Below are 12,360 nucleotides of genomic sequence, written 5' to 3' on the forward strand. Positions count from 1 at the left end.
CACTCAAAATTCACAGTTTATAAGAGTTTCCTTGATTGTTTTCCCATCCTGAGAAAACACTAAGTTCATTTGTTTAAACTGTTGTTCCCTTTTACTGTATTCAGAGTCAAGCTTGCAGAAAAAAAAAAAAATTAATTAGGTTGTAACTATGAATGGTTACAGACAACAGTAGAAATCATGTAGAAGTGCTTGCTTGTATATCCTTTTGTGACTATTTGGTTGCAATCTGTGGCCTATGCTTATAGGACGGATCACCAGGAATGGGCTGTCCCATTGATATATTTCAGTTCAGGAATGAGGCCAGGGAACTTGAGGTGGGGTAGGACCAGGGAGCTAATGGGGTTAGCTTCATAGAGCAGAGACTTTCTGAGGGAGGAGAGGCTTCCTGCCCTACTGAGGATGCAAGCTTGGATTTGGGGAGAGAGGGCAGTAGCCTCAGTGGGCAGGTCATGCTGAAGACAGTTGTAAGAGTCGTGTGGAACTGACTCTTGGTTCAGCAAACTGAGCAGTTCCTAGTACAGCCCTCCTGATCAGCCCCAGTAGAAAAAAGTCTCTCACTGGAGACATTAAGTTATTCATGTATGGCAAATGTGGATCCCATAACCTGATACTAGGAGGTGACTGCAGGCAATTTTCTTCATATGTCCCTGTTGGTTGCATACTTTCCAGTGGTCACTCTGAGCCAGACTCTCTGGATCTGACTTTGGGTCGTTCTTTTGTAGTGAGAAGGACTATATGGAAAATTCAGATCTGGAGACACTGTAGGTTTGCACTTTGGGTTGAGATCTTTGGCTTCAGGGGTGTTGTTAAGCCTACATTTACTTCTAGAAATGAAGTAGAGTGAATCATTAGCAGAACCTCCATTTCTGACCCACCAAATGGGCAGAACAGCTCATTAGGACCACAACACCTACAGTGGAACTGGCAAATAACAATTTGATGGGAGTACAGTTTCCCATAGTGAATGGAAACATCAGTAACAGAATAGCAGCTAGAGACCTCCTTTTTACTTTTCTTTTAGGTGACTGGTATCCCTGATGAACAGATCTTGGTAGCTGTATTTCCTGGGCTGCCTACTTCTGCTGAACTCTTCATACTGCCCCATAAAAACACGACAGAGAGGAGGAAAAGCAGTGAGGCTGATCTGGAGCAAGTAAGGAAAGAAGGATTCATGGAACATTCATTCCTATCATACCATTTGCAGATGGGCCCCTTAACTTGTACAGCATCGGAAATGACTTACAATAAGTGTGATGGAACTGGATGCTTCTGGGACTGTGGCAGTATAGTTTATGGCATTAAGGAAAATGATTTTCAGAGGAAAAATGGGCTTTTCTAATACGTCACTGAGATACGTCACAGTCTACCAACAGTGGTTCTTCCTAGATCAGTAGTCTGTCCTTATTACAGTAGTTATGGCCAAAGGAACCTTGAATATGTACTCCCTCTATTCCCTGGAGGAATGCTGATAGACAGAGGCCAAAGCAGCAAGATAATATACTGAGGTTTACTAAAAATAAATCAGGCTCTTCAACTCGTATATCACTGGAACAAGACCTCTTTTTTCTGCAGCAGCGAATGGTGTGTGCAAACTATATTTGGAAGTTACAATATCCATCCATTTAGATAAATAGGTAATTACAGTGATGAATAGCAACAGTGATATGCAGGCAAGGGAAGAGCTAGGAACAACAGCACTAGTCTGCTGAAGCTTTCATGCTAGAATTACCAAGTGATTAAATCGGCTCTATAAAGGCAAAGGAGTGAAGTACTGCTGGAAATGCTGCTTAGCTCTAGCTAATGTTCTTGTATGCAGCATTTTTACCGCGTGCAAGCTATGTGTGAGCCCATCTCCAAGTAACTCTTAGAGGAGTAACTCTTCTGTAATCAAACATTAAGTAATTCAGAGGACTGAATTCTGTGGAAGCTCTCGTCACCCACTGAGCAAAGTCAGTCCCCTCTGAGTAGTACATTTGTCCTAGGAAGCTAGCAAAGCTGGCTTCTTAAATTTATGGTGGTGAGTGTGCAGAAGAGATGCATTGTGGTGGGAAGGTTTGGAAGGCTTTTTGGAGAGATTTTCTTGGAGTCATTTCCATCCTGTTCAGTAGGATCTACCCATATTAGAATTCCCTCTGAACAAGGTGTTGTGTCAATATTTCATATATCAGTATTATGCAGACATCTCAGAACAGTTTTCTGACTAGCTGATCATAAGGCCTGAAGCTCTAGTGCTCTAATTTTACTTGATGGTCTACTCAGTTGTACTTTGGCACCTGTTGTTGGCTTCTGCTTGAGGAGCTCTGCCCTGGAGAGTAGGCCATCAGAACCACTCAGTAGCTGTGCCCTACCATCAGAACTACTCTAGGGAGACCAGGCATTAACAAACTCAGACTCCAGTGTGACACACCAAGTATGTGCTCTGAAGCAACCAAATAACACATCATAGCTGGGTTGCTGAGCCATGAGTAAACTCCAGTCCAAGGCCCCTCTTCTAAATGAAGGAGAAAAATTGCAAGTTTGCCATTAATCTTCAAAACTGTATTGTCTCAGCCTATTTAAACAGGAGCTACATCACTAGGATTGTCTTGAATCAATGTGAGTAAAGAAATGTTACTAGGCTGGACTACCTAACTCAGTTCCATCATCCACCAATGAAAGGCCAATATGTCAGTGGTTTCCAAGTGCATTAGATCAAACTCGCAGGACATTGTGGAGGGTGAAAAGATCCTTAGTTCTTTTCCTTCCTCCCCTACCCCCACAAAAAAGAAAAGAAAATTTGCCAACTTTCTTGGTTTGCTTCCCAGGAGAGGTATAATAACACTCTGTGAGTCTCAAAAGTCCTGTAGGGACTTGCATGCAATAACACACAATTCCGTCTAAAGCACATGTACATGTTTCTCTCCACTTCCTCAGTCTCTCATTTCCCTTCTCTTCCTGAAGCCAGTAAGAGATGTTAGTTACCATTCACAGGCTACATGCAGTCCTGAATGTTCTCCAGAGCTTGCTGTTTTCTATATTGTAACTACCTGTATCTCTTATTATTTCATCAGGTGGTAGAAATCCTTTTTAATGCTCTCAACCAGAACCTGGTCCAGTTTGAACTGAAGCCTGGTGTTGAAGTCATTGTGTATGTTACTCAGTTAACATTAGGTGAGTGTGGAGTCAAATGCATAGCTGTGGTTCTCTTGAGGCTTCAGACAACTCCAGGAGAACCAGTCTACATTCGAGCACTCACAATTTGGTATGTGCTACTGGGATATGTAGGACTGATTGTATTGAGTCATTTTCTGTGGTAGAAGCAGGAAGTGTTAAAAACGGAATCCAGCAGTGGCATCTTCATGCACCAGTTTGTACAAGTATTAAAAGTACCTTTTAAGAGTTCCCTATGGCTTAATTAACTAGTGCATTGATATTTTTCAAGCGTTTTAGAAAATCAGGTGAATGGTGTTCTATTAAGCCCTCATTGGGCACCTGTGGAATTCAGTGGGAGTATTACTAACTTCCATGGATATTGGATCAAATACTTATTGCAAAGAGCTTGTTAATGTTACGACTAGCCAAGAAACTTTATAGGGGCAAAGTACTCGTGAAAAGAAGATCTAGGCCTCTTATGGGGAATATATGCCTGAATATTGACTTCTACAAATCAGAATTTATTTAACTTTCAGTTAAATAAACTTTCAGTGCTACCTATCTCCATTTTCGCAGGGTAATGAATAGTCACTTTAAGCTTCATCACCCCCTTTGCTTTAAACCACCCTACTATGAAGCTCTCAGCTACTGCTGAGAATTTCAGCCAACCTAGTGTGAAGCTCTCAGCTATTGCTGAGATGACTACAGAGTGATGACTACAGAGGAGAGGATGGATTTATTTTTGCCCTTGCTTTTTATGGCTGCCCTTGCAATTATCTAAAATGTGGGATCTTGTGCATGTGTCATTGCTGATAGCCTCTCCAAAAGATTGGGATTCATGTCCCAGGATAATACACTTCAGCTTCTTTTTACATGAGAATCTCAGAGAGCCAAGAGCTGGGCTAAACCAAGGCTCATGACCTATCCTACAGCTAATGCCTTTTTGCCTTCACTCTCTGACTGTTGTTTGGGGATGAGAGTCAGATGTTAATAGGAGTAGGCTGGAATGAATTAATTTGTAAAACTGGGAATGAGATCCAAATATCTGCAGTCTCCAGGTTCAGAATGTGGGTTTGTTCTAGTAAGACACCGGAAAGCGTGGATTTAGCTTACAGTGCTCAACTGTTCTCGCACACACACCCAGTGGGGGTGCTGCATTTGTTTCATGACTGTTCCCATAATATTTTGACTCAGGTGAAATGACAGTCGGTTCTTTTCCATGAAAGAGTCTGTGTAAGTAGTAGAAGCAGAATACTGGCAGGGTCAGACACTTAGGTGTGGAAATTTGGCGATGGAACCAGAAGTGACTCTATTTGCATAGACTTTGTTCCCATCTTCTGGGTGACAGAAAAAGAATAGAGAACAGTAAAAAACCAAAACCAAATATTTATGCAGACTGAGAAACACTCAGCTGCTACTTATCATTTGCGCATCATTAGAGACTTCTCAACAGACTCTTGATTCTCAGCACAGTGCTCAGGCTGTTAAGATGGTCTGCTCCGATGAGCTGTGGGAATAGCTGCATAAACAAGGTATAGTAATACATTTTATTTAGCCCACCAAAAATGTCAAGGATAGATGGATCAAATCTCAAAAATGTTATAATGTAGTGCGTGCTTGGGTCTAGGATTATTGCTTTGGGCTCCTCCACATTATGAAAACTGGCTCAGTTAAAAAGTCTGTAAGGTCCAATATAAGGATGAACCTTGAGGCTTCTCACAAGACTGGATCCCTGTCACGTGAGACAGACACATGTCCTTGGAGGATGGGAGTCATGCTGCTCATGGATGCTCTGAGGTAGGAGAGCATCCTACCTATCCCCCAAAGGGGAATAGACATGCATTAAGCCACACTTCACAAGTTTCATTTCCACTCCAGTCCCTGGAAAAACCTGAAAAGAAATAGCCCAGAGTGTTAACACAGGAGTGATCAGCCATTCAGCTAAGCATGGCTTGCTGTGCCTTTTCGCTGAGATGTTAGACTGCACTGTCTTTGGCTTTCAAAGGACAAGAGAGTCAATTTGTTTCCTACTGATTGGTCTTGCTGAAAACAGCATCCACCATGCAGCGGTGATAAAGCAGATGTGGCAAAGACAGAGTTGAGCTCAACTCTCTGGTAGTTATGTGCTCCCTAATAATATCTTGTAAATGTAATGCTCTGCCTTTCCTCCTGCAGCACCCCTTGTTGATTCCAGCACAGGTCATAGCAGTTCGGCAATGCTGATGTTGTTGTCTGTGGTGTTTGTAGGCTTGGCTGTTTTTTTAATCTACAAATTCAAGAGGTAAGTTGAGAAACTTTGGGGGATGGGAGAAGGAGACACTGGGTGGTTTACAGGCAGTCTAGGCAGAGCAGTGCCTGGATTGCAGATGTAAAGCGAGTTACGCTGGCCTAAGGCTTAGACCAGTATAGTTCCCTATTTCTCATATGTATAGAGAAGACCATCTACTGCCGTTCCACCACAAACCTGGTGCTCTGAAAGCTCACCAAGAGCTCAGAAATCAAGCTGTGAACTGCTTCAGCAGATTTGTTTGAACCGCAGACCAGAAACGGTACCCTGTGTGCTCACTGAGTACTGAGCTACGCAATGCAGACTTAGTAAAAAGTCACGATGGGTGTCTTCATACAGTCTATATCCATCTGGCCAACTGCCTTAGTGCAAGAGTATCTCATTTGTATGTTCCAAAGTGAATAGTTTAGTCTTGCAGAGGAACAGGTGTGATTATGTTAAGGGAGGGAGACTCAAAGCCAGAAAGGTTTGTGGTAAGCATCAAAATGCCTTTGGGAATCTGTGCTGAGATTTTCTTTGCCAGATGTTAATATAAACCTTTTGCTTCCAGGCAGCAGGCAGGACCTGTGGTGGCCTATGGCACTTTGCTGCTGCAAGCTATGAAACAAAATATGGGATAAGAATGGCCTGTTTGCTGAAGGGCTGCCTTATGAAAACATATTTTAGGCAGATGGAGCTCCTTAGGAGGAATTTTGCATTCAGTACAATACTTACTGTGTTAAATGGTCTATGTGCCCAGATCCTGCCCAGTGGCAAAATACTGTATTAGAAGCATGTTAGTGGGATACAAACAATATTCAAAATGGAATGATAAGACAGGTGTGTATCCTAGTCTCCAGGTTTAAAGTTCCCCTCATTTCTAACCTCTTTCATTAACCATTGTCAAAATCAGTGGGTGGCACTGCTTCTAGTGCTTGTTCCTGTGCACACCAAGATCGGTTACCAAGCTACCACTGACTTCAGTGGCCCAGGACAATTCCCAGAGAACCCACGTGTGTGAATCTGCTCAGGTGCAGATTTCCAGGTCTTCAGCGTGCCTTGCTTGTTGCAGTCTGAAGCCCTCTCTCTGCTTCTGTGAGGTGGAATACAGCTTCCCAGGTGAATGGGGAAATGGACATGGGACTTGTTTAAGGCATTGATTTAATAATGTGCTGGGGAGGCAGCCAATGATTTCTCTCATTCCCTGATGTAGGATGAGGAGGGCAAAGAAGTCTCTCTGGGAGAAGTATCAAGATGTAGGTACAACTCTTTGTAAGACATGCTCTCTTTTGTGTCTTGGTGAGGTGATTTCTTAGGTTTGGCCTAATGTCTTTGACTCTGTGGTCAGGGATCAGTTACCAGGAAGAAGGATCTGTATATTCTGGCTGCCAGAGAGCAGTAAGGAGCTTGGTAATCCACTTCGCTTTGGCAGTCTCCAGGTCATGTTATGCTACTACAGCTCATAAAACTGACTCTTGTACTACTTAAGCATCCTGAGCCTTGAGCATAGCAGCCATCAGCCTTGTGCTGTGCTCCAGGGCTGGGAAGACCCTGCCTTGTTAAAATCTGTGTGAAAATTGAATGCATTACAAATTGGGGATGAGGGGGAAGGTGGTTAAAGCATCAGTTTTGCTTAGCCCAAAGCTCATCAACTTGCTGTCCCCTCTTAACTGCTCTGTCCCAAAGAGGACAAACCCTTGTCAAACTGACAAAGTTTAGGATTGGGTCAGATACCCAGAGTATCCTTAGCTTGATTTTTCAGAACAGAAAGCAACTTTTCAGCTCTGTCTAAAACCTCTGGCTTAATGGATCAGAAGTGGGAGCATGCAACAGTTCTTAATGGAAAAAGGAGGTGAAAACAAAAGCTTTCCTCTAGCTCTCAGTGATGCAGAGGTCCATTAGCAATATGTACTTTTCTGATTAACGGTGATCCCAGCCTGAATACAGAACTGCTGCTTACAGGAAAAGGTTGTGGGAAGAGCATGGGCCTGCATGAATTTTTAATTCTAAAAATTTATAGAACCAGTGCTTTGCTGATTTGCACACAGACTCCTTATTATGAGTCCATCAAGTTATAGACTCAGTGGGCATGTTAAACACTGCTGCCAGAGAGATGCTTGTTGAGGAGATCTGGGTGGAAAAGGAAGGAAGGGGGAAAAGTAGGGAAATAATCTGTAAAAAGGTTGTTTCTTTTCTGGGAGATTGAGCATATAGCAGGTCAATACTATGTGTCTATGGGTGGTGAGTAATAGTGGGGCAATGGGGCAGTCTGTGTGTATGTGTCCTGGGACAGGAGTGCAGGAGTGTGTGTGTGTGCTCAGAGACGTGCGGTGGGACGTTGTGGCCACCTGTGTCCGTGGTGGGAGGCACAGCAGGATTAGCTATGTGTGTATGGATGCACATATGTACGGCTGTCTCAGTTCTTTTTTCCCTAACTCTCTGAAGTACCTGGAGGCTCTTTGCCTCATAACTCTAAAGAACTTTTCTCACCTTTCCTCTCAATCTCAGAAGACTATCACTTCTCTACCATTGCATTATTTGAAAGTGAAACTAAGTCTTCCAATATCTCCAGGCATGTCCTCATGTCCACATCTCTACACACCTCCAGACGTATTCTAGGTACTTAAATCCTATGGGAGTGTATTTGTCCTCTCTCATCCAATGTGTGCTTTCCCTGTGTAGTGCTTATGTCTTCTAGTGATCTAGAAGATCTAGATAAGGCATGTCTGAAGGTTAGAAAGAGAGGGTAGGAGAAAGGGAGAAAAATGTGAAGTTTGTTAACTGCTGCTAAACATCCTAAATATGTCCTGACTTGTTGCTGGTTAAGAACAGAATGCCAAATCAAGCCAATAGCACAAGTCGCTTGAGGTCAGGACTTCACTGGTGTGAAATCAGTATAGGTCTATTGAATTCATTAGAGTTGAGACAATTTCCACTGCTTTCAGTCTCTGACATATCCAACAGCAGACAGGGTTAGTATAAAGAGATGGCATTTTATATAGCCTCTTTTGAACACATCTTCTTTCTTTCTCCTGTGTGCTTTAAGGAACTGAAAAAATTCTCTGAATTTTCCTTATTTTAGCAGTGTGGACTGCATGGCACAGAGTCCTTTTAAGGGCATTAGAAAAAAGAGTCAGTCACCTTCCAACAGGCAACAACACGCAGATAGTCCTAGCAACCCCCACGGTGCTTAACACATTGCTTTTCAGTTCTCATTTTAAACTTGCATTCCCCCAGGGATTACTATCTATCTATCCATCTAGGCCTATCTAACTATCTGTCTAACTAACTGACTTTCAAGATATCATTCTAGCAGTCCAAGTTAACTTCTCTTGGAAGAAGGAAGAAGAAATAATCCCTTCACTTTCTTGGCTTCCTGAGCAGCAAGGGAAAATAAGTACCTGCAGGCTTGTATGATCCGTAGCATGGCAAAGTGTTTTTGCAATGAAATGGTAACAAATAGACTTTGGGTGGGTGTTATGAGGTCCAAATCCTTTCTGTACTCCGAGGCAGGACCAATTCTTTATAACTTTTTCTGATGTGGCAATTCCTACTGAGTCAGTGTGGGCCTGTCGATAGAAACCAGCCTAGTAATTCTTTTCTCAGTTGATAGTAGTGCTCAAATTGATTTTTACTTTTGATTTCTAATGCACCGCTGATCATGTAATAAATACTGAGGGAGCTGGCAATTGCAGCTGATTGTACTTAGTTGATTGCTGCTCTCTGAACTGGGTGTACAGTGTCCACTGTGTGCACAACTTCTCATTTAAAAGGGCAGGACCAGAACATTTAGATTTACAGCTGGAGGAGCCTTTGGGCACAGGATAGGAAGTCAGTGGCCTGAGAGATTTGGGGTAGCTTTAGACTCGTGTTGGAATTAGTGGGTGCTAATGGCATTTTCAGAGCTGAACATCACTGTGGTGCTTTCACCATTCTGAGAGCTGATACTTTGCATCACTGCCAGTGCTGCATTTGTGGGATTGGTCTCAGTTTAATTGGTCTGATTAATCAATGACATGCCAAGGATCCCTGTGTTACAAAATATAACCTCTCATTTTCCTTTCCTGCACAGGAAAATCCCTTGGATTAACATCTATGCCCAAGTTCAGCATGACAAGGAGCAGGAAATGATTGGCTCTGTCAGCCAAAGTGAAAATGCCCCCAAAATAACTCTTAGTGAGTTCACAGACCCTGAGGAGCTGATGGACAAAGAGCTGGACACGCGAGTGATGGGTGAGAGACAGCCCTCAGCTGGAGCTTGTTTCACAGTCTGGGTGAGGATGTTGGTTATTGGGGTATTAGGAGAGGCAGTGACTGTGGCCCCAGGTACAAGCAGGGTCTGAGGCACTGAGGTAGGGGAAAAAAATCTCCCTCTGCAACATGGTAACAGGGAGTTTTTCTTACAGTTTTTCACCTTTTCTCACAGTGTTACATAACCAGGGTAGGAACCTGGAAACAGCAATAGGTATATAGGAGTTAGTAATGGCTGTGGCTCACAGCTATGCCTGCTCATGACCCTGTTTCTCCTGTGGAGGGGTCCCAAATTCCCTGAACGCTCAGAAGAATCAGCTGAGCCAAGCTTACACTGTTGATGTGCTATCATTACAAGTGACTATGTCCCTAATAACGAGTTTACTGCTGGTCAACTGAGCTGTAGTAACAGGTTTTCTGCATGCTCCATGCTTATTGCAAATACAAAAGATGTGTTACTTTTAAGAACCTTTTCTGTCTTTACACTTACACAAGCACATCCTAAGAAGGAGTGAGAAGCAATATAGACCAAACTGTTGAAGCCACTGCACTGACTCTATTCTCCATTTTCTCCTCCACAGGAAGCATCTCAACAATTGCCAACAGTGAAAGCACAAAGGAAATCCCCAACTGCACTAGTGTTTAATACTGAGAATCCACTTGGTCTACAACATTTCTGACTTTTTATTTGTAATTATTATTGTTATTATTATTATTATGAAAAAAGAAAGAGTTATATGTCATTATTATCATTTGGGAGGGGATGGGGTGGGCTTTTCCTATTTACCAGGGCTGCATTCATAAATAGCAGGGGTTCTTCATATTTAGGAAAATACTCATCAGATTAGAAAGAAAAAGCCATGAATGGATTTGAATGCCAGCCTCCTATTAAATACAGAATGGGAATTAAGTATTCAAATCCAACAGGTAGGTATAGTACCTTAGGCAACATGTTGTAGGTAAATTGTCCCTTTTCAGTCCTTTTCAAAATAAGTCATGAATCAGCTACTTCTTCCTGCCAGAGGGCTCAGGCTGGGTTGTTGGACCAGGCTCTGCAACATGCCAACAGCCCTTGCTTTCCAATGACATGCACGTCTCAGCTTTTTGCAGGATCTTGCCTCTTTTAATTGCTTTTAGTTTCAGTCACCCTCTGGCACTGTTGACTGCTGAGAAAGGAAAAAAAAATCAGAGCAAACACACATGTCGGTGCTCCTTGGACTATAGATTGGCTAGAGGGGACAGCACCACAAGCAATGAAGTAGCATGCCTGAGTTTATGAATGCAGCCCAAACCCCATGCATGTGAATAGCGAGGATGCCGAAGGCCTACTGTAGATAATTACAGTGTACATAGCTTTTTATTTCTTGGGAAATAATTTAATGTTTAGTAAAAGAAGATACATTTAAAACAAAACCTGAACCACATACACACATGCACGCACACGCGTGCACACACACGTGCGTGCGCTTGTACATGCCAGCCAACCAGGGACCGTGGTGAGCACTTCAATCACGCTTTGGTTCCAAGCGTGTTCCAATTGTCTGTCATATTTCAATCTGACGCTGCTGTCTATAAACAGCATAGTTTATTTCTCTGTGTATAACTGCAAGCCTTTTTTTTTTTATATATATAGTATCATTTCCTATGATGGAGCAGAAAAAGATATTATCAGGACAATGAAGCCTGTCATGAATATTTTAAGGACGTTCATCATCTATTCACCTCTGTCACTGTTGTCCACTTCTGAGAAGGATCTTGGTGACATCCATTAGGGAAAATGAGGGAAACAAACGTGAAATTATCACCATCTCAGTGTGGGCAAATATCAGTGTGCTTGCAGTACCCAGTACAACCTCAACTCAACTGTAGGCCGTATTGCAGTGGCTTTATTCCCAGTGAGAAGTCATGCTTTTAGCAGTTAAGCTGGTGAAGTAAAGTGCTATTCAGGATGTGTAAGAATAGTAAATTTTGGCTGAACATGATGCATGTGATTAGGGATTGCTCTTTGGAGAGGGGGGTACAGGGTCAGGCCTGCATAACTGAGCTAGGAAAGGTCTTTCTTATGAGTGCTGCAGAATGGCTGCTTCCAATTTTGGATGGGAATGACATCAGAGTAATTTCTGCATGGTGGGTTGGTGCTTTCTGATTAGAACAGGGAGGTTAATGAAGTAAAGGTAGTGGAAAAACTCTTTAGGAATCTTCTAGCACACTGAGTTGAGGATAGGCCCTAAGAATGGTGGAGTTTTGGGGCGGGAGCTTGACTTTGTGGTGAGTTACTTTTATCCATTTTTCTTGAGCTGATGATGTTAAAGATGGACCTTATTCTGCAGAGTATTGAGTTATAAGACTCAGCAGGAGTGGAAGGAAGACTGGAGGCACATTTGGGAAGATGTTCTAGTGCTTGTGTGGTAACAGGAGGCAGAAATGAGGTTAGGTGACAATGTTTGTTACTATTTTTAGGATCTGGATGCAGGACTCCACATCACCTTTAATATATCTGGACTGAAATGAGGAGATGGCTAGAATTCAGGTGTTACTTGCTACCTCTCTGCATTACAACATGCCAGTTGGCTACAAACCAGCCTCAGCTACATGTGTTCACTCTGTTAATGGGCTGGAATGTCTTTCAAAGGTTATAATCCTGATGGGTTTGCAGGTGGAGAGAAAAGTGGTTAAACACAGTTTTGCAGAAAAACACAGGCAGTATTTCA

The 12,360-nt window shown here is 42.7% G+C and overlaps 1 protein-coding gene across 1 annotated transcript in view; it reads left to right on the plus strand.

Moving 5' to 3' along the window:
* SORCS3 (sortilin-related VPS10 domain containing receptor 3) overlaps nucleotides 1–10,295 on the plus strand; it is a 224,577-nt gene extending 214,282 nt beyond the window's left edge. Inside the window, exons 24-28 of the mRNA XM_009328454.1 lie at nucleotides 1,022–1,153; nucleotides 3,051–3,150; nucleotides 5,308–5,413; nucleotides 9,471–9,631; nucleotides 10,231–10,295. Of these exons, the coding sequence (XP_009326729.1) occupies nucleotides 1,022–1,153; nucleotides 3,051–3,150; nucleotides 5,308–5,413; nucleotides 9,471–9,631; nucleotides 10,231–10,295 (564 nt within the window). The remainder of the gene's footprint in view (nucleotides 1–1,021; nucleotides 1,154–3,050; nucleotides 3,151–5,307; nucleotides 5,414–9,470; nucleotides 9,632–10,230) is intronic.
* The last annotated feature ends 2,065 nt before the right edge of the window (nucleotides 10,296–12,360 follow it).

The sequence above is a fragment of the Pygoscelis adeliae genome, unplaced genomic scaffold, assembly GCF_000699105.1.
Source record: "Pygoscelis adeliae isolate BGI_AS28 unplaced genomic scaffold, ASM69910v1 Scaffold317, whole genome shotgun sequence".
NCBI classification, from domain to species: domain Eukaryota; kingdom Metazoa; phylum Chordata; class Aves; order Sphenisciformes; family Spheniscidae; genus Pygoscelis; species Pygoscelis adeliae.